General features: G+C 37.3%; 1 protein-coding gene across 5 annotated transcripts in view; it reads right to left on the bottom strand.

Annotated features, from left to right (window-relative positions):
* The window catches only part of ACSS3 (acyl-CoA synthetase short chain family member 3), a 74,955-nt gene that overhangs the window by 21,206 nt on the left and 26,148 nt on the right, over positions 1-27,601 (bottom strand). For all 5 annotated transcript variants that reach the window (XM_063154968.1, XM_063154967.1, XM_063154969.1 and 2 more), the window contains exons 8-11: positions 27,132-27,283; positions 22,263-22,366; positions 6,079-6,174; positions 3,192-3,255 (exon numbers count right to left, since the gene is read on the bottom strand). In XM_063154968.1, the coding sequence (XP_063011038.1) occupies positions 3,192-3,255; positions 6,079-6,174; positions 22,263-22,366; positions 27,132-27,283 (416 nt within the window). The remainder of the gene's footprint in view (positions 1-3,191; positions 3,256-6,078; positions 6,175-22,262; positions 22,367-27,131; positions 27,284-27,601) is intronic.

Below are 27,601 nucleotides of genomic sequence, written 5' to 3' on the forward strand. Positions count from 1 at the left end.
ATACTCCCAAGAATTTATTCCAACGTCTTAATACTTTCACTGCTAAAACAGTGCTTTATTTGTCATCTGAATGCATCTAGCTTCAGCTTCCAATTTATTTATGCTAGATTAAACAGCCATCTCTCAGGGATTTTTTTTACTCCTGGCCCTTAAAAGGTTACTATTCTACTGATCTTGGGTGAATTACATACCACAGGTTTTCATACCATGCAGATTCTAGCCCTCAGGTCATTCTCATTCATATTTTCCTCAAAATGCAGTCGCTTTCTCAATAGTCTTGAAGTAGTCTTAAAATTCAGTCATAAGAACCAAGCATAATGCAGCAATGGATGTACTAAGATCACATCCACAGACAATAATGTTGGCTCCTCTTCCGTTTCCCTACTGAATAACAAGGGATCATAGAGCCTGCAGTTATACTCGCAGCTACATATACAAGTGTATTTTCAAGTGTGCATTAATTACAGGCTGTAAGAATAGATATTTTAAATACTGTACTTAGGAAAACTGCAGGCCTCAAGCAGTCCCAAATAGTCTTTACCAGGAGTCAGTCTGGAATAAAAACAACCAAAAGCTGCAGTTTACCACTTCTGCACAGCTGTCATTGTAAGTAGTGCATGGTCACTCTCCAAGAAATACTGAAGTACATTTCTCAACTCACCTATGCCACAGGTGAAGCAAATCCCTGTGTTTTTTCATATTTTAATAGGCTGTATGACACAATAATAGTCAGAACTATCCTGAGTCCCCCATTTTCCTCCAGCTGCAGGGGGACATGCTCTGGGCTGACAAACAACACTGCTAGCAACAAGGATCACCTCCACTAATTTAAAGGGTCTGTACATGTAGAAGACTGCTGAAGAGAGAAATGCCTCCTTTGAAGGAGGACTTCATGAAACCTTGCTTTAATCAAAAAAATAAAATAAACAATACAATAAAAACAGACATGATAGAATAATAGTATCCCTGTGGGATTACACTTTCTTGTGTGATACACTTAAGAAAAACCAACCAACCAAAAAAAAAATCCCTCTTTTCATTATTAATTCATTTGATTGCAGCAGAAGTCATGCTAAGCAAGATAAAACAAAACAAATGAAACAACAGCAAATCAATATATTAACACATTTTTAATCCCTTGAGTAAACATCTAAATGTGGAGCGACATTAGGGAAGTCTGTCTTTCAACTTGTTTGGCAGAGTTGCTAAACATGAAGTTCATTCCATTCCTCTTTTGGTAGATAAGGCTAAGTGCCTACCCTGTGCCAACTGTACCACTCTTGCAGGCACTGGAAAGACATGAACACATCTGAAGGTGATTTATTCCATCCTAGTTGAATAAATAGGCATGCATAATACAATGAATAACAATAACTAATCTGAATATCTAAGCAGCTAGCTTACAAAATACCTTTTCTCTCTCCATTGATTACAATCCTGTGTTTTATTATGGCTTCAGGCACTGCAGAGGTGAGAGCTTTGAAAAACAGTTTTCCACCCTGAGCTGGGTTACTGATACTGCAAACCAAAGTCTACAAAAGGTTGGAGCAATTTTAAGTACTTGTGCTTGGTATGAATGTACATACTCAACAATGGAGTGAATGCACAATCTTACACGTGTCTCAAGAAATCTACACCTAAATATGAGTCTGCTGACTCGGGGGAGCTAAACCTAGGCCTCTGTGTCCTGCTGGCTTAGCTGAAGATGCTGAGAATGAGGCAGGGTAAAGACTTCATCCTGAAAACACACATCTGCATCACACAGTACAATAAGTCCATGTGATGCTACTTCAGGCTCCACAGGGCTCTAGTTACATAAGGCAGTGGTACAGCTGAGTAGAAAGCCTCCCCACCTCGGCAGCTCCACCTCCCACGCGAGCACTGCGCCAGCCCGCCCACACTGCTGGCACTGCACGTCTGCAGCGCCAGCGCCTGCAGCTCCTGTCTCTCACCCCCAGCTCGCGTGCCTCAGCCAACTGCGGCCTCAGATAACTGTGCTAACCATTCCACAAAATTGGTACATCCATCCCAATGCTTCAGCTTTTGACAGATTTTCAGTTCACTGAAGGTTAATACTAATCTTTGTGTTTCCTTTCATTTGTCTAAGCAAGCAGTGAAGACTGAGCTACTACAACTCTCCAAAAATCTACCACAGAAGAAATGGATGAATACATTTCCTCTGGGACTTGTATTATCTCACAGTTAGAAAGTGTTCAGAGTTGAAGTTATTTTCTGTAACTGAAAAAAAAAAGGTGGGCACAGATACCACATTCATCACAAAGCAGGTGTCTCTCTCTGAGGAAAAAAAATGTTTGAAAGTCTGAAAGCCAGTAAAACATCCAGAAGAGAGAGCTGGTATGGGCTGTAAAGAGCACTAGCCCATAGAATGCTATGGGAGTAAGGAAAGATCCTGGCAACAGTGAGAAGGCAGCAGACAAGATAAATGTAACTGATGTTCACAGGGTGATCTAAACAGAGTCCTTTTCATCTAAGGAAATGTGCCTTAGAAAGGTGTACTTTCAAAAAGAATATTAGAGTTTATGGAACTCATCTGTCAGAAGTCTGGTAAATGGTACTAAAAATCACCTACATGATGCACAGCAGGGTTTTTTAAATTTTTTTTCCTGAAGTCCTTTCCTGCATGTATTTTGTCCAAGTACTGGTCCAAATGAACACTCTTTCATGCAAAGCACACACAGGAACATCTTGTGATTTTTCTTTACAGAGAACAGAAAATACATGTTCTCCCTCTAAGAAGGTGCATCAGCTGGGATTAGGAGATCATGAAAGAAGAGGCAGCATCACACCTGTAAGGTGAAGCATGCCAATCTGTAATGCTGTACTATTTCACTAAATGGAAAGATAAAATAGTGAAGGGAATGATTCAGGATCTTGCTCATCCATTAAAAGAGAAAGGCATCATTCTGTGCCAACACTCTGATAATTAAGGAAGTGGTAAACTTTGCTATAGTCTATGAAAAACCCATTCATTCACACAACTTTGTCTGCAATTTTTCAACATTAATGAACATAAAACATTCAGGGAGTTTGGTATCAGTATCAGAGACAGACAGACATGCTTTTCAATCCTCATACCTTTAATTATTCTTATTTTTATATAAACTTTAGTCAAAAGATAATCAACCCATGTAGGAAGTTTCTTTTAACTGTATGATATTTATTTTTCTTACTTTACCACAATATTTCCCAAAGTCTTTGCCTTCACTGGTTTCTTATTTTCATCCAGAATCATGACTGTAAAAAAATAATATAGGAAGGAAACTCAAGTTTAGTATTTTTAGGTGAAGGTAAATGTCTTTCTTTATGGATATCAACTTATGTCACACTTCAGAATGGCAATATACCAAGCAACAGAAGGAATTAAGTAATTTGGGAGTGCCAAACTGGATAATCTTATGACTTTATTAACATTCAGCCTTAAGTACAAAAAAATCTTAAATAATACTTGTGCTTTGGAAGCAGAAATAGCACAAAGTCCCAAAAGGGAAAAACAGACCTAAAAAGTAAAAGGAGCTTTCATACTGGAAAATCTGAACTTCTACACAGCAAAGAACCATTAAGATATGTGACAAATATAAATTAAAAATATGTGGGTGACATGAGCAAGACATAACAACCAAGATGACTGAAGCCTAACCCAGTTCACGTGAGAAATACTATTAGCAGTAAATAAGTACATCTGGTTTTCAAAGGCTCTCAGGAATCTCAGAAAAATGCCTTCAGCTAACAAGGTTCATTGTATTTTAGCATAAAGAGATCAAGTAATTCTTGAAGTACCCAAAGCTGCACAGCAGGGTAATGCTCAAAATACAGGATAGAATCCAGACTTCCCAAATGAAGCCTTTTCCCTGGATGGAGGGCTTCAGGGAAAGCATCCATATCCTGATATGGAGTAAATCATCTGAAATAGCCTCTTTTGTGCAGTTATCTGGGAAATGAAGCTACTAAAACCATCCATTCCATCTCAAGGTGCAGGCATAAGAAAGGAATGACAGATACCACCTTGGCCTATGATAATGAAATTACATAAGGTGAAGCAACTAAACCATAGAAAAGCAGGGAGGGAATATTCTGACAGACTGGACTAATAGGAATTACATGCTTTTTGAAGCCTGCCCAAGCAATGAAAGAATGTTCAGCTGTATCTAAATCTCTACAAATAATCTTAAATTCTGGATTACAAAGTTCCAGAGGAAATGGGGAAAAGTGGATGACAGACTTCTGGCAAAAACTCTGCTACAACCTATATGAGTAATATCATATCCTATCTCTCCAAAGAGCACCAACATCTGTAATTTATTCCTTCTGGCTGAGCTATTCCTTTGAAGATGATGGTAATTTTAAAGTAACTGAAGAGGAGCCTGCTGGAAGCAATGGCTCCACACACAGACACAAGCAAGTACACAAGGCCAGTTTTACACAGACCACTTGTGTAACTCTCAGTGTTTTCTCTCCTATTTTTATGATGCTAAGTAAAATCTAATCAGTTTACTGTAACTGTTTCATCAAGGTGCAAATCCCAGTATATATCCTTGCAAGCTACATCAATGTAGAAAAACTTGGGGAAGTGACATACTATGCTGCTCACTCCTGAATTACTGAAGAACTGACTTGTTTTTTCAAAATGTGGGACCTGCTTCAGTCTGAAAATGCACTGCAATTACCTGCAAAGGTTCAAGCAGATCAAGGGAAAAGCACAGTATAATGTATGATTAAAGGCAACAGAAATTAATATTTTATCTTGACTCACTTTTAAATGCAATTTGTGCCACTACACTTTGATATCATAATTTTTATTCCCTTTATCCCTAAAAATCACCAACAAATCAGTTTCTTTTTAGCAACATGTAATAGGAAAGAATTTTTACATGTTAAAAAAAAAAAGTAGATCTTGCAACTTCCTAATATTGCAGCATGTCTTTACCAACCATTTAGAGTTGCATATATAAACTAAAACCACTTTTAACTGGTGTAAGGATTTCCTCTAATAAGTAGAGTAACAGCACCAAAGAGAAGTGGATGACAGCAAGATAGAAGCCAAAATAGAGTAATTTTTAAAAATCACTAGTTTGTGAATAGCTGCATTACAGGACATATTTGGTCAAAGACTGAAAGAAGTAAAATTATTCTGTAAATCTTTAGTGAATTTCAGTGCTCAGTTTTTGTTTCCTTTATATGGTATGCTAAAGACATTTCCATCATTCTCTTTGAAGAAAATTTTTACTTACACTAGTCCCAATGTTCCAAAATATTCACCAGAAATTTTTATATTTTTGGTAGTCATATTTCTTCTTAGTTCTGACTATCATCTGATAACATGTGTGAGGCATTTACATTCTTTCACTCTTTCCTACTTACTAGAACTCTGGAGAAACTTCATGGCCTTGTTTTTAAGCTATTGCTCATCTTCACGCCATAACTGTAAGTGCAGAAACCAAGAGCTGGTAAAAATATTTGAGTTTTTTTAATGTTCACCACCATTTTCATGTATTATAAGAAAATAACATCTTAGATCTTTCTGACCAATGATAGAGAACTTTTTCTGAACCACTTGATCTTTAATGCAATTATTTTTCAGATTTCAAGAAACTCTTTAAAATTGTGTTAAAATCAGGGTTCCCAGGCATTAAAATGCATTCTTAATCCTGTAGCTGCACCCCTACATGCAAATACCTTCCAGACAATGATTTCTCATCTTTTTTGTGCTGGTCCATATCCTACCATTTCTCCTGGCTGGAAATAAAAATGCTGAAAGACAGTTTCCTTAACAACTCAAGTTGTGCAGAAATGCATATAGAAGTACAGATGAGCAATGTGCCAAAGTATATGCCAGCCTTTTCATAGAATAAAGGCAGAAGTAGTTGATCAATTTTCTGGAAGATGACTCTGAATTTTTTATTCAGAATCACATTCTACAACACACAAGAAAGCAGGGAGGAGGAAAATATCTTAATAATACTGTAATTTTCTTTTACTACAAGATATGACAATCAAGGAGCACTTACTCAGGAATATAAGCAATGTCCTTTCTTAGTAACATTTTTAGCACAGCCTTACCATTATATCCTGGCACTGGTTTTCCTGCCTGTCCAGGTGGAGGTGTTGTAGAGTTCCCCAAACCAATGCAGGAAGCCGTAATTGCAGAACCAGATTCTGTTAAGAGAATACACATACCATCAGTTAAGGCTGGGTTTAGTTCCATTCAGCATTTACTAGTTCTAAGTTTTTTGATGTTCAGCACATTTAAATTTTTTAAAAAATTTCCTAGACAAACAACAGAAGATTTAGAATTCACAGAATCATAGAATTTGCTGAGTTGGAAGGGACTCCTAGATATCACTGAAGTCCAACTCCTGGTCCTGCACAGGACACCCCCAGGAATCAAAACATGTGCCTGAGAGCCTTGTCCAAACACTTCTTGAACTCTGTCATGGTGCTATGATCACTGCCCTGGGGAGCCTGTTCCAATGCCCAACCACCCTCTGGGTGAAGAGCCTTCTCCTAATATCCCATCTAAACCTCTCTTGGCTCAGCTTCATGACATTCCCTTGAATTCTGTCACTGGTCACAAGAGGGAAGAGATTGGTACCTGGCCCTCCACTTCCTCTTGTGAGGAAGTCAAAGGCCACAGTGACATCTCACTTCAGTCACCTCCAGGCTGAGCAGACCAAGGGACCTCAGCTGCTCCTCATACAGCTCCCCCTCAAGGCCATTCACCATCTTTGTAGCCATTTTTGGGACACTTTCCAATAGCTTTATCATTTTTATATTATGGCACTCAAACCTGCCCCCAGCAGTCAAGGTGAGGCTGCCCCAGTGCAGAGCAGAGCAGGACAATCCCCTCCCTTGCCCAGCTGGTGATGCTGGGCCTGATGCACCCCAGGACAGCGTTGGCTCCTCTGGCTGTCAGGGCACTGCTGACCTATGTTCAACTTGCCATTGACCAGGACCCCCAGGTCTCTTTCCATGGCACAGCTTTCCAGCCTCTTATTCCCCAGCCTGTACACCTAGGGTTGCCCCATCCCAGGTGCAGAATCCAGCACTTGTCTTTGTTTAACTTTCTTGTCTCATTTCTCCTTACTCTGACAACCTCTCTATAATCATTCCAATTGGCCTGATCCGGCTTCCATCTCCTGTGTATTTCCTAGTCACACTTAAGTAATGACAGGAGTTCTTAATTCATCCACATAGATCTCTTCCCCCTTTGCCTGATTTCTCACCCATGAGGATGCATCATTCTTGAGTCTGGAGGAAGTGATTCTTGAATATCAACCAACTCCCTTGGAACCCTCATCACTGCAGGATGTGTTCCTACAGGATTCTTTCAAGAAGACCTTTCGAGGTTGAAGTTAGATCTCCTGAAGTCCATGATTACAGTACTGCTGTCCTGCTTCCTCATTGCCCGCTACTGAATTCCACAACAGTCATTACATCCAAGGCTGCCCTCAACTTTCACATCTTCAACAAGGCATTCATTACCTGTTTGTTAGTATAAGGCTGAGGAGCACACCATGCCTCAAGGGATCCTTCACTACTTGTGCCAGAAACTTGTCACCAATGCTTTCCAGTAATGCTGGCACCTTCCTAATCATCCCCACAGTTAAGTAGCTGAAATCCTTCCCTCCTCACCTTCCTCTCTTTTCACGTAACATTTTTATACTACCAGAGTTGTTATCATAGAAGAAGAATAAATACTATCAAGTGACATATAAGAGAGTCTAAGACTGAAAAAAATCCCAGTTGTTCTTCACTCTTCCCCTCTAAAGAAACAATCTACAGAAATTACTTTGAAATGCTGCTGTAACTCTGAGCCACAGAAAACAAAGTGTAGCAGAAACACAGGATGAGACTTTACTTTAAAAACATGACTATATCATTCTGATGATGTCTCAGGTCACTTGGCCTGCAATGCATAGTCCATGCCACCTAGCAAACAAAGTAGGTTTATCTCCAGCTGTATATGTATATCTAATCAGTATGTTCAATACTATTTTCAGTATGCTTGCACCAGGATATTAAAGTAAATTTTGCTGTGAATTTTTTCAACCTCCATAGCATTCATCTTCCACTTCAAAAGTTATGTGACTATTCAAGTGCTTAAAGAAGGAAAAACAAAAACAAACTTACAGACTCTTGTACTAGTTTTTACAGTAGGTGTTAGTAAGTAGCTGAAAGCTTAGCATTTACAGCACAGCTGAACTAGGGCCTAAATACAACTGTACGACACAGAATAAAAATTATCAACCCTCCATGCTGAAAAAGACAGGCTAAAAAGTCGGCTTTGTTGTTTCCTAATCTTTCCCCATTCCATTCTCTACTCCAGCTCGTGCAAATTCCCTGCACAGTCATGGGGGAATGTTTTCTTCTAACACACAAAACACCCAGGCTACAGTTATAGTGCTGACACAATATCAAAATAATCTACCATACCCCATCTGTGATCACACTGAGAAGTTGTAGAAAAACAAAACATTTTCAACAGTATTTTCTGTGCAGGATGTATACTGAAGAATTTTCCTCTTTTACTTGGAACAGAAGGAACAGTGAATTGGAAAAGACATTAGAACCGAGAGTTTCCTTTTTGACTGTGCAAGGAGAAGAAGTGGAAGCACGGTGTACATGTTGCTTTACATACTGCACAGCAAGAGCTACAAAACAAACTGCAGCACATCAGGCAAGAACAATAGTCCCCTATCACCAAAACACAGGAATTAGGTTTGCTACTGAGACAGGGAACACAGCACCACTGTAAGCCTGATGCACCAGTAACATTGGTGCGGACTGGGAATTGACAAGCATTTCTCATCAAGAGTCTCAGTCCAAAGACCCTGAGGGGAGTGGAAGAATTACTGAAAATTCGTTTGGGTTTGCCTGACTCTCTAGTACACTACTAATGAAATCAACAGAAATTTGAAAGAAAACTTCATTGTACTAACTTGTCTGGTTTCTTACATGCTTTTTGGACAACAGTGACTAAGCCTGAATGAAAGTCCATTTATTCTGGAGAATCACAAGTTCTAAAACTTTGTGAAAAGGCCTTTAAAACTGTTGCTCTTTCTTCTATTGTCTTTTCAATTACCAATGGATATATAATTTTCATATTTACCCAGTGCTCTAATCTCTAAGCCATACATTCAGTTCCCACAGGGCAGTAAGACTTTTTATATACATGGAAAAAAATATGGGGTTTTTGGTACTTGGATGATATAATAATTAAGAGAGGGAATCCCAAAAGCATCTGCTCTTTAGGTTAGGTTAGCTGTTCCTGAATGCTAAAGATTCCCCTTCAATACAGAATCACAAAAGGAGTACTGTCAGAGGACAGCATGAACCTTTGCATTGCACATTTCTTGGGAAATCAACATTTATCTTTCAAAGAGGATGCTGGATTGAAATATCAATTTCCCAAATCTATTAGGAAACAACAGTCTCTTTCTAGGACAGTTTTTTCTATCACCAAGAAAACAGTCTGAGTTTAAAAGAGAATTCAATTCAAAATCCTCCTGAAAAGAAATCATCACTGTTCAGAAGAACACAGGATTTTAAGTGTTATTTAAAAGAGATACTTTCCTTAACAATTATGTGTAATACAAATACTATGTGGCTCTTTATTACAGATTTCCAATAAATAAAGTTGCTTATGAATCTTTGGTTTCAATTAAGGTTGGTTTCTTTACAATTCAATTCAGGATCTATGTTCAGGTTACAAGATTCAAGTCTGAAAAGTTGAAACAGTAACAGTCTGAAGAAGGATAACACTTGTCAAGTGTACATTGTATTCCACCTATCCCTTAAATCAAGTTTCTGCATATACGAACAGATGTCCCTTACCTGACACTCATTTGTTTAGAGTTGAAGATTCTCTGAAATTAATGCATAGCACCTAGACAGATTTCCAATGCTGAAGATTTTAGGAACTTCCATATTTTTAATGCAAGGAACAGAACAGTAGGTCTGTCTTACAGTCTCTTTTGCAAACATTTTGCACATTAACTGTCCACTCACTAAGCTACCAAGTTAGCTTCCCCTCCAGCTGTGAAAGGCTTTTCAGGGGCAACCAGATCATAAAACCAATTTCCTTTCTGTGTAACACTTTAAGATGCAACAATGAAACAGCTATTTAGAAGAGCAATGTTTTATACTGGGAGAACAATGTTTCACAACTAGTCTGGTAAAGGTATTCAACATCTGCTCTGAGTTATAATGAAAACAATATGGTGTACCTCTGAGAATAATGAAAAGCACTTCATTGAGACAAAAAAAAGAGAGTTACTGGGAGACGGCCTTAAAATCAAAGCTGTTCAAGTGCCCCAACCCCCTCCTTATGCTTCTTCTTTTCAGAATAAGGGCTAATGTAAAGAAATAGTCCTCAATAATCACAGATGTGACCTTCTTTGTCTTGTCCCACTCTACCAGTAAGTGAGCGATACTATTATAAAGCTATTTCAATATTATTTAAATATCCAGTATAAACTGGACAGCTAATGAGTAGTCTGATACAGGAACTTCTTTACATTTGCACCTTGGAAAACAATTCTTATGCCAAAGAAGGTGCTGCTGATCCAGAAGCAAAAAGTGCACCCTCCTACAAGTAGCTAGGGTGCATAAAGTCTGTGACTTTATTAATCAGAAATCTTCCACCTACCCACATGCCTGATTTGCAGAAGCTGCGTTCTGCCAAATTATGCAGAGCAACAGCTAGTAGGCTTTGTGCTCAAAACTCTTTTTCTCATTCACAGTCAAGAGTCAAGTTCAATCAAAATAAACAGTTTTGAAATAACTCAGGACTTTCAAGATGAAAATCTACCATTTACTTACTCTGTGCCACTCATATTCCTGATACACTATAATTTCTGTACCACGTCTCATATTTCTCAACATAGTAGACTGCCATGCTGCTGAAGTATTGGCTTTTTTGGTAGGAAATACCTAGGCAAAATACACTGCATTTTGGAATGAATATTTGAGCTTAGGCTGTGCTAATTTAGTAATGTAAAGTTGTCTGCTTTGAATTTCTCAGAATGCAATGGAGAGCCACAAAAAGCATACAAAAGAGGTAGGAAGTTGTTATGTAGCAGAAGAAGGAAAGAAGAAAAAGGAGCAACTGTCATACATTAACATATTAATGAATGCAATAAATATAATACACAAAATTCTCACTGTGGCTATGGTGTTTTGAGCTATTCTTCTGGCAAGACTGTCACTTCTGTTGTGGGGAATTAAAGGAATTACTACGGCAGCAGACTGCACTGATAAAATGGAAAGGAGAGTCAGTGAAGCAGGAAAGCTTAGGCAGCAACTCATTACAAATCCACTCACACTACAAGAATATACCTCTGAAGAGACTCCCTCCATATGCTCCCTGCACACAGTGGTCATTTTCATTATGCCAGAAAGGGTGAATGAAGAATTCAATAAAGTTACAGCAAAATGCCTTCTAGTAAGGCAACAACTATTGGGCATTCTGGAACAGAAAACCACAGTACCTGATGAATTACAGGACACAAAATCTGCATCACAGTATACCATACTGCTTCTTTAAAATAAAACTGAATCTAATACATCACAGAAATATTATGCACTCCCAGTGTCCTGAAGAATCAGGGGCCAGATCATCAAGTATTCACACAGACCTCAGTTCCTTCATCCTTTAACATACAACTGCGCAGAGCAAAGAAGTCAGTTTCCGTCAGTCCTTTATCACTAAAAGCCAAGCAAGCTTCTAACTGCAGCAGCAGAAAGCTGCCTCACTCACAGCTTAGATTTAGCACTGTTAACCCTGACAAATTGTGTCTAGATAGTCATGCTGCAGGTTGGTAGCCCAAGCACCAGCTCAGTCTTATGCTTACTGATACTGGAAGAAAATTTCTGATAATTGCTTTAGCCTCTGTACAGTACAACTCAGCCATGCCTTCAGCAAGGCCTCAGAAGTATCTGGTGTAAATTGTGTAATTTTGGCAAGCTGCCTTCTTTGTTGCTTCCCTGGAAGAGATCTACACCAAGATGGCACATGACATGCTATATTATTAATGTGTAAAAAGACTAAGCACACATGGCTGATGCTGGGTATTAAAGTACAAACAATCTGATGCTCATTATCCATCAACACTAAAACAAGGACATGACACCTGGCCACTATTATCCCAGAGCACCAAAGGGCACAGATAAGGACAGTTTGGATAATCCCAATAAAATATGATGCTGCTACAAAAATCCACAGCACTTCTCCACCCATATTGTTAGTATATATAGCTATGCTATGATTTTTACCACATTCTAAGAGTAAAAGCTAGTGAAAGCTATTTTCAGAGCTATGATAATTATACTCTGAACCTTCCCATCCATTTTACTCACTTCTTCTTAATTTTATTTAAGCTTGTCATCAAATGAAGTAAAATTTAATGAAAGAGCTTACATTTACTGAAATTCTATCTAGCAATATATTTAGCATGGTACTACAGCAAATTATAACAAAAAACTGAGAGGAACGACAAGAAGACAGCAAGGACTAAGGAATCTGAAGAACTGTAAATTCTGAAGGATACTCTGATTCAGTTTTATCAAGTGTCAGAAAGAAGTATGAAATTAAATCCAGTTCACACATAATACACCATTAGATTAGATTAAAAACAGTCTGTCATCCTAAATGATAAAAGGTTTTGCTGGCTCGTAGCGAAACTTCAAAAACTTTTTCATGTATTGTTTAGTATTTTACTTCACTCCTTGCTTCTGAGGACTATGACATGCAGCAAAAAAATTCTTAAACACTCACTGTAATTATAATTTATTTTTTTCTCCATCTGGCTGCACTCTTAATTATTCCTCTTGTTAATTAAGCACATGCAGCATCAACACAATAAATATCAGATGTGTAGAGAATAACAAAATACGGTAAGTGAGGAGGAGGGGTCTACTTTAGCAAAAACCTCCAGAAGTATCAGCTTTAAGGTGAGCTATGCAAGTTTGGTGATTTGTAATCAAGGTTTTCACGCTTGTCTTGTAAGGTGTGGAAAAACTCCTTGTAAACTTAAATAAAGCTAGGGTAAAGAATAAGCAGTAAATAACTGGAAAGATTTTCAGTCAAGACTTTCTTGCTCTAATGTTATTTAGAGAGACTCTCACATCTAAAGCATGACCTTGTCCATCAGGCTGCTTACAATTTAGGTAACATTCATTTGGCAGAAGATCAGAAGAATTTGTTATCTTGAACTGGCTTCAAAATATGTTTTTTCATCCCACTAGCACTCTATAAAACAGAACATAAAACCTCTACAAGTTAACTGTAAGCCTCATGGAAAAACAACAGTGTTTTTCACCTATTCTTCACACCCAAGTAAAATTAAATTTTACCTTTCTCACTTGGTAAAATTGTACACAGAACCTTAAAAGCTCTTCTTAACTGTCTAACTTCTCTACTCAGAAACTGCAAAGAAGGAACTGTAAAGCAGAAACTTCATTCAAAAAACATGGAAAAGAGATATAAATAGAAAATGAAGCAATAATTTTTTAAAGTGTGACTAAGATTCATGGGCTTATGAGAAAAAAAAGTGACAAAGTGAGCTAAAAGTTTTGAAAATCTGAAGTTCCATTTCTCAAAACAGAAATCCATTTTATTTCTAAAGTTATGTATTTTCTGAAAGTGCCTGCATTTTCATGTTTATTCTTAGAATTGAAGGTCAGAAGAGAAACCAGCATGTTTTAAAATGTTTTCTAAATGCTTTAAAGCACGTGGAGTCATAACTTACCATGAACATAATTTACCAAGCACCTATTACCATGAACATGTATCACACTTGTGAAGGGCAAATACTTCCAGTATAACAGTTCTATTCCTGTATTCAATTCACTTGTTTGAAAATAAAATCAATGCCCAAATCCATTAAAATTCATCCAAGGCTCACTTTCACAATTATCCAATCACAGAACATACTTACAAACTGTGGGGGTTGGTATTATACAAATACACAAGGTCTCTAAAGATTTCAAAGCACATTTAAATGAAATCTCAAAAATACATATACAAAATATAACTGCAAGGAAGGTCCAACTAGTTTAGTTAAGGGTTTGTGGACCGTGACAAATATTAAAACCAAAGCAGAAAATAATTGGTTATCACTAACTTGGCAAGCCAGTAATAAAGCACCAGAAGTTTATGTATTCATTTTGTAAGTACACTAGGTCCTTTGCCTCCAAATATTATATATGCTATTATAACATACATCTTATAAATTGCCTGTAGCAAAATGACAGCTAAGACTAGAGAACGGAAAGATTTTTGGTTGTATTTGGAAGATGTCAGATGACATGTTTAAAAATGCATTAAGTCAGGCAATGCATCAAATTATATTTTCAGACAAAATAAATTTCAAATTATTTTCATCCTACTGTGACATCATATCTGATATATGATGAAATACTAAGAGATAAATGGAAAATTTAAAAGTAATTACACATCTCAGTGCTAACTGTTTGCTGTTTAATTGTTTTGAGGAATCTTAATACATTGCATGCATAGTAACACTGACAAGGTGGAAAAGACAGGTAAAATTACTACTGTGCAATTCAAGTATCTTTATCAGGATCTAATATCTTAGATACATTCTCTTCCTACCCTCACTTTGAGCAACAGAAAAAAGCAGTTGCCATATGACAAGAAAGAGATCAACAAGCTGTAAAATCTTCACACTCATACAAACTGGAGGCACTGTAATAGCTCATCTCCTTCAGAGAGATGAGACTGCACTATTCTATTTTAACATATCCATTCCTAAACATGTCCCCTCATCTTCTTTATTTGCCTAAATGCAACCCAAATATTCAGTGCACACTAAATATTGCCCATGGCTCAACTTCATAACTTAAGACTGCTTTACAGTTCTTTTATTTTCAATCATCTAAACTACATCAATGAAATTTTAAGGATGAAAACATTTACACTTCATCCATATTAATTTTGTCCCTGACTGCATGTGGAAAGACAATCAGAAAAGATTAAGATTAATAAGCACTGAGAAACTGAAGCCAAATGGGAACAGAAAAGCTTAATACACACTTTTTATCAATTCTGAGTTGGAAAATGTCAGCACAGATGAGGCAGACTAGCAGTGGCACAGCTAATAATGAATTTGTATCAACACAGGAGGAGCTGACCAGTGGGGAAAACCCAGAGTATAGCCATGAGGAAAAGAGAACCTTCACAGAAATGTGAAGTACAGAGATGCATGCTTTTTGTTTTTTTAACTAGAAAGACGTAGTACATTTACTGACTTAACCATGTTCCAATTGCAATAAATTCCACAAATAAAAATAAAAAACTTTTTTTTTCAAGCCACAACACTCCAGATCTAGCATCTGGGTACACTTCCCAAAACACATTGAACAACTGAAAGCCATGTGAAATGCACATTGAAACAACCCTCAAATGAAAAATATTTTTGGAGAAAAGACAATTTGTGAAATATGAAAGACACTGAACAGCATTGAATGCCACAATAAACCTATGAAGCTGTAATGATTCATGCAAAACAAAACCACCCTAGAGAATATGCATATAATCCAGACATACCTTCTTTGATGTTCAAGAATGGGAAAACCACACAGAACTGAAAGGTCAGTCTCTGCTTTGGCAATGCCTACAGCCACTAAAAAAACCTTTTCCTCTCTCTCCCTCAATAAGGGCAACCAAAAATCTGTTTGAATTGGGTGTTGTAAGATGACACTGAAGGAATGATGAGATACTGCTACTAAGGATACACAGTCCACGTGCAATTACTAAACAGCAAACAATGGCTGAAACAATCTATATTTTTCATACCCTTAAAGAACAGAATGGAAGTCTCCAGGGGGAGACATGAAAAATGTCATGAATACCTGTTATGATTTCAGTTATCCAGTAAATAATGATCAGGGGACTCAATAAATCGGGGCTGCAGAGCAACAGAACTTTCTGCCAAGTAGTTCCCACTTCTGTAGAACTGTTTGCAGGTTATCAGCTTTCACTAGAAAAATAGTATCTGAGTCTTGACAGGATGCACACATCTTTAAAAAGCATGAAAGTAGTTGTGTCTACACTGAGGCACCTGATAACCAAAACCAGTTGCCCGGACTTTGGAATAAATTTGTTTCATCTCTTTCATTTCAACTCCAGATTCCTGGTCCCTGTAACTCCAGAACTGAATTCTGTCACTCCAAAAAAAGTCAAGAATTGACTATTTGTTGCAAATCAAACAGCCATCCTTTCTTTAGTTTGGGTCTGAGCATTTCATGATATTGAACAAAATCACTGGACTCATCTGCAGCTTTGAATGGGGCAGAAGTGGAAGGTAACTGAAGAACAGAATGTGGAATCCAGCTGACAAAAGGGAGATGGAGGTCTTCCCTGACAAGGTAATTCACTTAAAGAACAGTTCTTTAGTGCAAACCTGAAAAGGTTAGCTAACAATTTAGTTGCAAAATCCATCTTTCCAGATACTCATACAAAGGAGATTGTGCACAATGTTGCCAAGGCAACACAGTGGAAACGGAAGTCTGGGGATCACATCATGCTGCTTGGAGATCACATTAATAAACTCTTTGATTGCCTCAGAAGTAGTCCAATGAAATATATTCATCTGAGTACACTTATCCATGATTCATATTTTTTACACTGAATTCAATGACACATTTGTATCAGTCCTCATAAAAACTCTGTATAACCATTATTAAACCACTACATATAATTACCTAACAGTAGTCTGTCCTAATAAAAATATTACCAAGGTAGCATTTGCATGTTCTAGAGGTGGGACACAGAAAAAGAAAAATTTTAAAAGTGATAGAGTACATTATTAATTATATTACAGAACTTGGAGAATTCCTACCAGAAAATTTTATCACACTCTCTCAGAATATCCAATACAATATGCACTATAGTACAATGTGCAATATAATCTTACTTGTCAGCAGCCACAATGTATCAATCATCATTTGATTTTTGCCCTAATGCCTGCTGCAGAAACCTACTCCTTACTGGATAAAGCAGCCTATTTGCATGAAAACACAAAATCTACACAATTGTTTCATAGTTATGCCTGCTAGTGAGCTGATACTCAGAAAATAGTAGATAACTCCAATCTGAACCTACTACACTTGCACACTCTGTAACTTTCATTTCCATAGTACTCAACTAAAGTTCTATGGAAACATGTCTCTTGACTGAGATTTTATGCAGGCCATATTTTATCACTGAATTTTCAGCTTCAGTTCTATTTCATCTGAATTTTCCTATACATCCTCAAAGGCAGAGTCTCAAAACGTTTTTATTTAAAAACATCAAGAGAAAAAAACCTCTTTATATCCTATACTTACTATGAATAAATGGAAATCTGACTTACCATTTTCTCAAAATGTCAAGAGTGGTATGGCAGAATTTCATTTTTTTAACTAACATGAAAGCAGCTGAAGATGTTTAACACAAACTTTCCGAGCCTTTTGCTTCCACAGCTCAACCTCCTGGCTGTTTCCCTTTTTTTTTCCTAGAACTCAAAGCTAGCTCCAAAATCAAGATAAGCCATACTCACATTTCTTTGTCTATTGAGGCCCCCCTCCCTCAGAATGAGGGTAGTCACACAGCAGATACAACCCAAACACTGTTTAGGCTACTTCAAATAAATTTGGAAAGGCTCCTTGTAATTGAACTAACTGCAGTACTAAAACAGAGCAACTATGTCATTGCCTTAAAATACAACTACAGAGTGAGAGAAAACAAGATCCAAAATGTGCATTCCACTTTCCATTAAAAAAAATCACAAAATATAGGTAAATAAGACCAAAAATTATATCTCTCAAAAAAAAAAATCTTTTTTTTGACAATGAACTTAAGGCTTACAGGATATCTTGGAGCAGAATAGCCTTCTTTCCCTATTTAGTGTCTGCAAGACTGGAATAACTGTACTTACTTCACAGGGGTGTCAAAAGCATTAATTGCTTGTGTTTTGCAATGTTTTGAAGATGAAAACTGCTATTGAAGTGCTAAGTGTCAATTTGTATAAATAAGCAAAAACTTAACATCTGCACCAACCCAAACAAAATTCTCCTCTCCCCAGGTACAGTTGAGCATAGGATCAGAAGATCAGAAAATAACATTCTTTCATCCATTGCCATATCTCAAAAGAAAACAGCAAGTTCTTCCCAGTCCTTACTACCTGAAATCTTCCTTGCCACTCAGTGATCCTGTGACTTACATTTCACAGTTTGTAAGATGTGCTTACTATACTTTTAACACAAACATTAGCATTTAAAATGAGTGTTATTGCTGAAGGTGTACAGACACAAATCAGTTTTAAGCAATCAGCTTTTCCAGGTGTAGCTGCTTTGAAGTCCCTTAATGAAAGATTACTTCTGTTTCAAAGTATTGTTTCAATTCACAGTGATTTCAAATACACTCCATAAATCGAAATTTCAAGAACAAATGAAAGAAATCCACATTTCCTTGTCCATACTAATTTATTTCTAGTTACATATATGGCAAAGGGGCCAAGTGCTTTAAAGACATCTTACTAAACCTGAAGAAGGAAGTGGTTAACACTCCTATTTTATAATACTTTTGTCAGCCTTTTGTTTCCCCCACACTCATTTCCATCTCCAAATGATGACAGTCACTTCTCATCTCTACAAAACTCATCCTTTCCTTACCTTTCTCAGTCATTAACAAAGGAATAGAAATTACCCCATTATGCAAGAAACACTATTTACCCAGATACTTCTCCTCCTCCTCCATCTTCTGCTTTAGCCTCAGCTCAAAGAGCCAACATAACTGCTGAAGATCTACAGTTTTCAAGCAAAATTAAGATGTCAGAATTTCTCAGAGTTTTGCAATGCTCTTGTTTTGGAAGAATGCAGATAAGTATCAGCTTTGGGAATAAGTACCAATTTGTCAGACTAGCAAAGGTCAAAAGCATTTTCATATGTAGAAGACAGACAGAAACTTTCAATCTGAGGTATAACAAAATAGCAATTTCCAACTTCAGCTGCAATTAAATGGCAAAAAAAGACAATTCATTTTGTTATAAAAAATGCATTTTAAAAATTTATTAGTTCTACATAACACATCTAATAGCTTCAACTTCCCCCTGACAGAAGTGATTAGGGTTTTTTATTGTGTTTTTAGCACGCCGCTTTTTATTTTGGAGATAGTTCAGAAAATTGTTATTTCTGAATCTGTGGGTCGTTATTCTGTCATCAGTCACTAACCTTGCCTATTTCTAATGAATTAAACAGCCAGTTATCTATTCTGTAAAATATTTCACATTCAGTACATAAACCTTTAACCTCATGTACTGAAATCCAATACTGTTGGTTGAAATGGCTTTTCCAGCACAGAAATCTATTTTCAACATTTTGACAAGTGACAGATAAGGATGAACGTGACAGAACTGCTTGTTTTTTCACAGTTAATGGCCTTTATTTTGTATTCTGCTAAAGCAGAGGTGAGTGAAGAGCAGAAGGGAAGACTGCTTTCACCAGCAGCAATGGCTGCTGTGCTGCAGGACCCGGGAGTCCCCTGGATGACAAGGTGACCATGAGCCTGCAGTGCCCTCATGGCCAGGAGGGACAGTGGCACCCTAGGGTGCATAGGGAAGAATGTGACCAGGAGGTTGAGCGAGGTGATCTTCTCCCTCAGCTCAACCCTAGTGAGGCCACATCTGGAGTCTTGTGTTCAACTCTCCACAGCTCAAGAAAGACAAGGAAAGGGTACAAGTAGCAAGTCCTGCCAGGAAACCTGCTCCAGCATTGGCTCCTCTCTCCAAGGATCTACAGGTCCCTGCCAGGAACCTGATCCAGCATGGGCCTCCACAGGGTCAAAACTTCTCAGGCATCCACTTGCTATGGTGTGGGTCTCCTTCATGGGCTGCAGGCGGATTTCTGCCTCCTGCGGACTTCATGGCTTGCAGGGGCCAGCTGCTTCACCATCGTCTGCACCATGGGCTGCAGAGGAATCACAGCTCCAGCATCTGAAGCACCTCCTGCTGCCCCTCCTTCTCCACTGACCCTGGTGTCTGCAGAGTTGTTTCTCTCACATGTTCTCACACCACTCTTCTCTGGCTGCAATTACAGCTTCAAAATAACTTTTTCCCCCTCACTTTTGAATATGTTACCACCATTTCTAATTGGCCCAGGCATGACTGGCAGCACATCCATCTTTGGAGCTGTCAGGGATTGAGTCTGCCAGACATGAAGGAAGCTTCTGGCAGCTTCTCACAAAAAGCACCCCTGTAGGCCTTCTTGGGAGGCATCCAGTAATTACGCACATTGAAGAATGTTAGCCAGACTTCTCAGTGATGCCCACTAACATAACAAGAGGCTGCAGACACAAACTAAAACCAGGATATTCCATCTGAGCCAAAAAAAATATGGGTTTACTGTGAGGGCAGTCACACACTGGCACAGGCTAGCCAGAGTGGCCAGAGAATCCCCATCCATGGAGATACTCAAAACTAAACAGGATCCTGAGCAACACTCTCTGATCCTGCTTGAGAAGGAGGACTGAATTAATGAGCTCAGGAGGTCCTCACTGACCGAATGACTCTGTGATTCTTGCTTTCTTATCCCTTGCAGTTCATTTCTTTGATAGGAACCGAATTAGTACATTCTTTCCTTCAGACTGAAGGCCCTTGCTTTCATTCAACAGCTCACATTTCCACACAAATCACTTGGGTCTTCACTCTAATCAAATTATTAAATGTTCTCAAAAAATATATTTAAAATGGCCTTAGTTCACTAAGTCATGGTACAATTTAATTTAAGAGCATGCCCTGAATATACAAATCAAGAACTACACTGTAGTCTGAGCTGAGTCTTGGTCTTGGAAAAATGTCTAAAACAGAGTGTAAGTTCCATTATATCCATATGCTTAAAATCTCTCATTGATGTTTACATACTTGAGATACATCTGAAAGAACACTGTAACATGAAACTTCTGCACTAAACATATACAAAAGCTATGGCAATTTTGTATGTAATATATCTTTATATCTGCAAAGACAGACAAAAATACATACAAAGCTGCACAAAATTACATACAGTAACATTGATTATTGACAGTTCAGTGATTTATCAAAGACATTATTTGATCTTTTAGCCCTTTTCAGTTAATTTCTCATTCTGTATCATTCAAGCCTGCCTACAGACATTAGGATCATAGTGAACTGAATGAAACAGAGGTCTTTTGCCTTGTATTAATCATCTAATCAGCTGATTAAACACAGGTTAAATTAAAAATTACACTACTGTCTTCCAGAACTTTTTCAGAATTTACCTAAGATTGTCTTGGGTTTTTTTTTAATTAAAAAAATGCATTTTAAGCCTCCTCAACTGATCTAATTGCATAATATATAGATGAAATACCAGTTTCTCACTTTCTCTCTAATCTTCTATAGCTTTTATTTGATCTCTCATGGGAGAACCTCAGAAGGTTTTTCTTTATAGAGAAAGAGACCGCACATCTTAAATCAATGATCCACAGAAAACACAAGAGGTACTCTTGGAAGGGAGCAAAGAAGGGAGGGAGGAAGGCAGGCAGGAAGGAGCTTTTGTAATACATTGCCACTGTTTAATCAGCAATGTGTGTAAGAAGCAAAATGCAAACTTCATCTTCTAATAGTGAAATTTAAAGATACAGGAATCCACAGTTATAAGGAAATACATTTGATCAAGTCTTAATACAGGATTCAACTAGGATTTTTGCAAAGTTACCCACAGACTGGTTCTCTGATTCCTTCATTGCAGTGAAACAAATAGGAAACACTAAAATAATCACTAGAAGTTGGATGGCATCCATACAGAACAGTATTAAAGACCAAGGAGTCTATGCAGCAGATTGTTTGTTTTTAATTAAACAAATTATACATGCAAAAAACCGAAGTTTAAGCCTTAAATAGCAAACAGTCTGTCACATAACAATCACACACGCAAGCAACATAAAACACACCTGGAAAAATACTAATACAAACCTGTTTTTTTAAACATGGGTAGCAGAAAATACCTTCTTTATATAGCTTTTACAAATGCCACATTTTTCTAAAAGTACCCTGAACTCACTTTTCAGACCACTTCCAAAAAACATTCTTCCGGCTTGAATTTTTTTTTTCACATTTATTTACATGATCATGGCAAGAAAAAACTATTTTACCTTCAGACTCAAGAAACAAGTCTGAAAATACTCTCCTCAGTGTATTTTACAAAGAGTATTTTGAACCACTCACCAGTTTGCCACCAGTGGTCCAAGACAGGTACCTTGAAGACTCTTTTTGACCATTCTAAAGTGTCCACATCACAGTGCTCGCCAGCTACAAACATCGTTCTGAACCTTTAAATAAAAATAAAGTCTGTATCTTGATCTGGATGTGGAAAGGAAAACAAAATAATGAATACAATAAATGTCTCCGGCCACTGTCCCAGAAAAGGGAAAAGACAAAGGAGAACTTTTACTTTTTGTTTTCTCTTTCCTACTAAGTAACAACTAGAATATTTGCAGCATTAATTTAAGCTACTTAATACTTCATCGTGTAAAAGAAACTTTATTTGCTGAATGCACATGCCTTGGGAGACCAGAGGCAAGCAACTGTCAGTTGAAGTAAATATAATTAAATGCTCTGTACACAAAAACTAGGTAGATATCTTCATTAGCATTGCAGTACAATCTCCCACAGCCATATGCATGGCATTGACATTTTGTTTTTCTTTAAGTCCTTCCTCAGTGCATTTTGAATGAAGACAACTGCTGAACACAGGACTTCACTCTTGTCCTTCGAAAGTGGACAGAAACTGCACTGATTTTGTAAAGCCAGTAGATTTGTAGCCACAAAAAGAGAGAATTCTTAGATCTGGTTGGTATAACACAAATTTCAGTTCAGAGGGATATAATTTAGAAACACTACAAGTCTCATCTTTCCATGGAAATGAAATACAGAAAGCAAATTAGACAAACACCAAGGACATACAAGACTCAGGGAAAATTTAAGATATCTTGTTATCCCTTGAGCCAAAAGCAAAATTCATCTCTTTTAAATTGCCAGCTTTAATAATTAGATTCAATAATCTGCAGGCTAAAGATGAAGTTTATATTATGAGAAGGAGAAAAATTTGCTCTTTGGCAAACTTAAAGCACAAAACCACCAAAAAGAGTATCAGAGCAAAGTGCCACAAATCTAAGCATAAGAACCATGGAATTATTTTCTCCTCTCAAACAGTATAGCAAAATAAGGGATGCCAATGGCTATGAAATGCCCCACTGAGCAATTTTTTTAAAAGCCCACTTAAAACTTCAAAGCATGTCAGTCCACCTGCTACTGCAATCATCTATCCCTGCCATGCAGTTAATTGAGAAGAAAGGTCCTACTGCCTCTCTGTTAAATAAATGTCCTCAGCTGTTCTGAAAACCTACATTCCTAACATGAAATTCAGCACAATCAAGCTTCTAGGCCCTATATAGGAATTCAACAGAATGGACTTCAAATTTCACCTGATATATAGGGGACAGATGAATGTTCCTAATGATCCTGAAGCAATAAATATTGTTCAACATAGCACATACATTTTGGTGTCACTCCAAGCACAGAAGAAACAACAAACTATTTACCAAAAGCTTAAATTTTCATACGGGTAATAATGTGAGCTTCACTTTTACAAATGAAAATATTTTGGAACAATTTTTTTTTAAATTCTGGAATGCACACACCAGTTTGGGGGGGGCGGGTATTCTGGCAAAGAAAAACTCTATTTGCATGATACTACATAAGCTTTTTTTCCTAAAAATACAGCAATGAAGGTTCATTTTCACCTCTAAACATTAACTGGAAATAAAGAATTCTTACTAATTTTTAATGCATGTGGAGATCGCATACATACATATATATATATACACACACACACACAATATATATATATATTTCTTTGTTTAATTATTTATTTAAACATGCAAAATTTAAAAAAGTATTTTCACATCTTCTGATTTTTCTCCATGGATATGCTTGTTCATTTCCTTCCCTAAACAGATTTTACCTTGAATATGAGAATCCAAGCACTGGATGTTTGTGTGACAGTCACAGAGAAAGACACAGAATACAACTGCAGCTCCTCAAGGCTGTTCATGAGCACAATTCAGGACTCCACCAGGACAGGCCATGTATGATCAACAGCAGCACAGAGTAGGGGGCAGCAGGCAGAAGTACATTACGTACTTCAATTGTAACAAGTGCTGAGTCTTAATCACATATCCTCCTAGCACCATATGTGAAATGTCAAATCTATGAGAAAATATTTCCTTCTAATAGTTTTGAATTTCCTACTTTAATTTCACTTCCTCTTGTTCCTGCATTACGAGACAGATAATGGAAGTTTCTTGTCTACTTTATATTCATTATTTCTGCACAGTTTTTATGCAGTCTCATATTTCTTTTAAACGTCCATTATTATCTGGCATCAGATGAACACAACCTAGAATTTTTAAATGCTCTTGATATAAAATTGCAGAACATTCTCAACTGACCAAAAGTCAAGGAAGCAGAGTAGACTACGGGACACAAATGGCAAATTACTTGTACATTAATCCAAACTGCTGAATTGTTGCCACATTTCATGTAAAACCATCACTTGTCAATTGTTTGGAAATTAGAACAATCCAGCTCACAACAATTATGTCAATTGTAGGATGAAGTGTGATTCAAGTATAGGAAGAGTTAATGGCTTGGTATTATGGAGCTACCTTCTGAAGAGGAGAATGGATTCAAAGAGCTGAACAGAATATGCTTACGTAGACAAAGTTCATGGAATTTGGATGTTACTTGTTTTTCCAAGAGGAAAGGCAGCAATGCTCAGCAGCACTGGATATTATCAAAAGCTATGTCTTTAGATCTCCATAAATAGGTGGTTGAACAGGGCTTTTGACCTACAGTACTAAAAACTAAACATCTGTTTTACTGTTAAGCATGAGCTGTGTTTTAGACATAGGTGGCATTTTGTGTCAAAAGTAAAGAAATTTCAAGATTTGGCTCCAATAGACACAAGAAATTTAAAGCACACTAGAACCTTTGGAAAACTCATATATATAATTTTGTGCAGAGGCCAGTGATGCCAAAAACATCAGTTCTAAACAGAAATTTATTTCACTTACATCATTTCAAAAGAACTCAAGTTTGTTTATAATGCAGTTTGCTGATGTAAATCAATGCTCCCTTATGTATGGAAGATGGCATTGCCTACCACCTCTATTGTTCATCAGTAACTATCTTTTTTAACATTTTTTTTTTAAGTGACATTGACCTTTACCATTTATTTAACAGAACTTTTCAGAAATAAAATGTACCATGGTGAAACCTCTTTCAGGACTGCATTCCTGGATGCAGTCCCTAAAGTAAGGATTCATTTTAGTGCATGTAGCAGAAAGACGTTTCAAAGATTCTTCACCATGTAACAAAGAAGAAAGCATCATAGATCAAGTAAATGAACTAAAAGTAAGACTGCTTTCAAACTGAATCAGACATAATTCACTTGACCTTGAATAGAAAAGTCTATCCAAGTAACACCCAAACCCAAATATTTCCCTAGAATGGAAATTTTAATCACTTGATAGACTTTCTTAACAACTTACCTACTAGATATTAAATGATGCATTAGAGGGTTTAGTAAAGAGACCTCACATCCCAGTGAACTACATGGTCCAAAGCTGAGTGAATTATGAGACAACTAAAGCTGCAGACAAGTGGAGAAGCTCATTTGATATGACTGAATAGGAATGATGAAATACCTCTTTACATCTGTGGCAACAGATACTGCAAGGAGACTCTTATCTAGAATTCTCATCTGGCCAGAGAATGCAACAACTTACAAAGCAGGTAAGCAGATTTCCCATTAAATGAATACTCTAAAGACCAAGTAATTGTCTAAGAAATGCCAAGGAACAGCAATTAAATTTTCTAGAATCTGAATCACTTTCTTGTCAATTAACGTCACAGGACAATAGTGCATTAGTGTCTCAAATGAGTTCTTTCTTACTTCAGGGAGGAGTAAGGGCTGATGATAGCAGTCAAAACAGATGGAAGAAAGTAATGATAAGCTTGTAATGAATACCTCAGGAAAAAATCCAGCTCACTAATAATAAACTTTCCTGAGCAATTAAGAATGTGGAGGTCTAACGAAGCTTCCCTTCTCTTTGAACAAGTGTGGTAATAGATGTTGTGACTGAACACTGCCTATACAGTCTGACACAGTCCCTGTTTGATGCTGAGCAAATCATTCAACTTCAAGATTAGATGTGGTCCAAACCCACATATTTTTCATTTTTAGAATGTTTACCGTAAGATACAGAAACTTTGTCTGTAGAAGTATTGAACACTCACAAATCCAAGTTACTATGAGAAACACTTTATAAATATAATGCTAATAATGTGGCTAAATATATGCCACATTTTAAGCATATAATACTACAATCTTTGAAACAGTCGCTCAGACTAGATATTGAAAACTAACAGAAGACTTTGACCTTAATCTCTTTGACTCAGCTTCCCATCTACAAAATACAGATAATACCACTCTCTCACCTCACAGGGGATTTATGAGGATGAACTCAGCCAAGACTTTGAAGCATGCTGATAGTATAGTGATAAGCACCTTAAAAGCAGTACAAGACATAAAATAGCCCTTTGGACAGATAATAATAAACAATAATGAAGTTTTGGGGCAACAACCAAAACATTGACTAGCTTCTGATTAAACAAACACTAAAGATCCTGTGCATCCTTAACAAAATGAGAGGTCATGCAGAAAAAGCAGTATGAGATGACATAATCCAAGACTGTATTAAGAGTATAAGCACAGGGGAATAAAGTAAAAGATGGAAGAGGAATCTTAACTCACTAAAAGCTCTTAACATTAGAGTCATAGACTCTTTAACAGCTTTCATCTCCTCAAAACTATCAGTAGAAATTTGCAAGCAAATATGTGTACATCTAAATTTTCAAGAATAGATTAAAATAGCACTCCACAGAGGTGGGCAGAACTCCAGATTCTCTGTAACTCTTAGCTCATGCAGCCTGCTTCTGGAAAAAACTGCTTCCAGTGTATCCTTACTTCACCTTTTCAGTGAGTACTGCTTTCCCAAGGCTGCCTCAGGGTCCTGCTGACGGATTGCTCTAATTGCACTTGGTGAAGTAAAGAAGGCAGCTACTTCATGCTCTGCTAGGACACGGAAATAGGCACCAGCATCTGGCGTTCCCACAGGCTTCCCCTATGGAGAGAATAATTTAAAATGTCACAGGATAAAAATACCTCATAATTCCTTGACAGTTCAAGCCTTGAGCATGTAACAGTAGTGGTAGCACAACAACAGAAGTAATTTCAAGTAAGACTTCAAAGGAAGCTTTGTTAAAAATAATAATACTGTGAATGTATTCACTGGTAGAAATAAATTCACGAGCTTTGGGAACCATGCCTTACATGAACACAGTACATACTAGTTACTAAGAAAATTAGGACAAATGAACATGCAAATGAAAAGACAGAGACAAAGATATGTTATTGCACTGGCAGCAGAGAGAGTCATGTC

The sequence above is a fragment of the Melospiza melodia genome, chromosome 4, assembly GCF_035770615.1.
Source record: "Melospiza melodia melodia isolate bMelMel2 chromosome 4, bMelMel2.pri, whole genome shotgun sequence".
NCBI lineage: Eukaryota > Metazoa > Chordata > Aves > Passeriformes > Passerellidae > Melospiza > Melospiza melodia.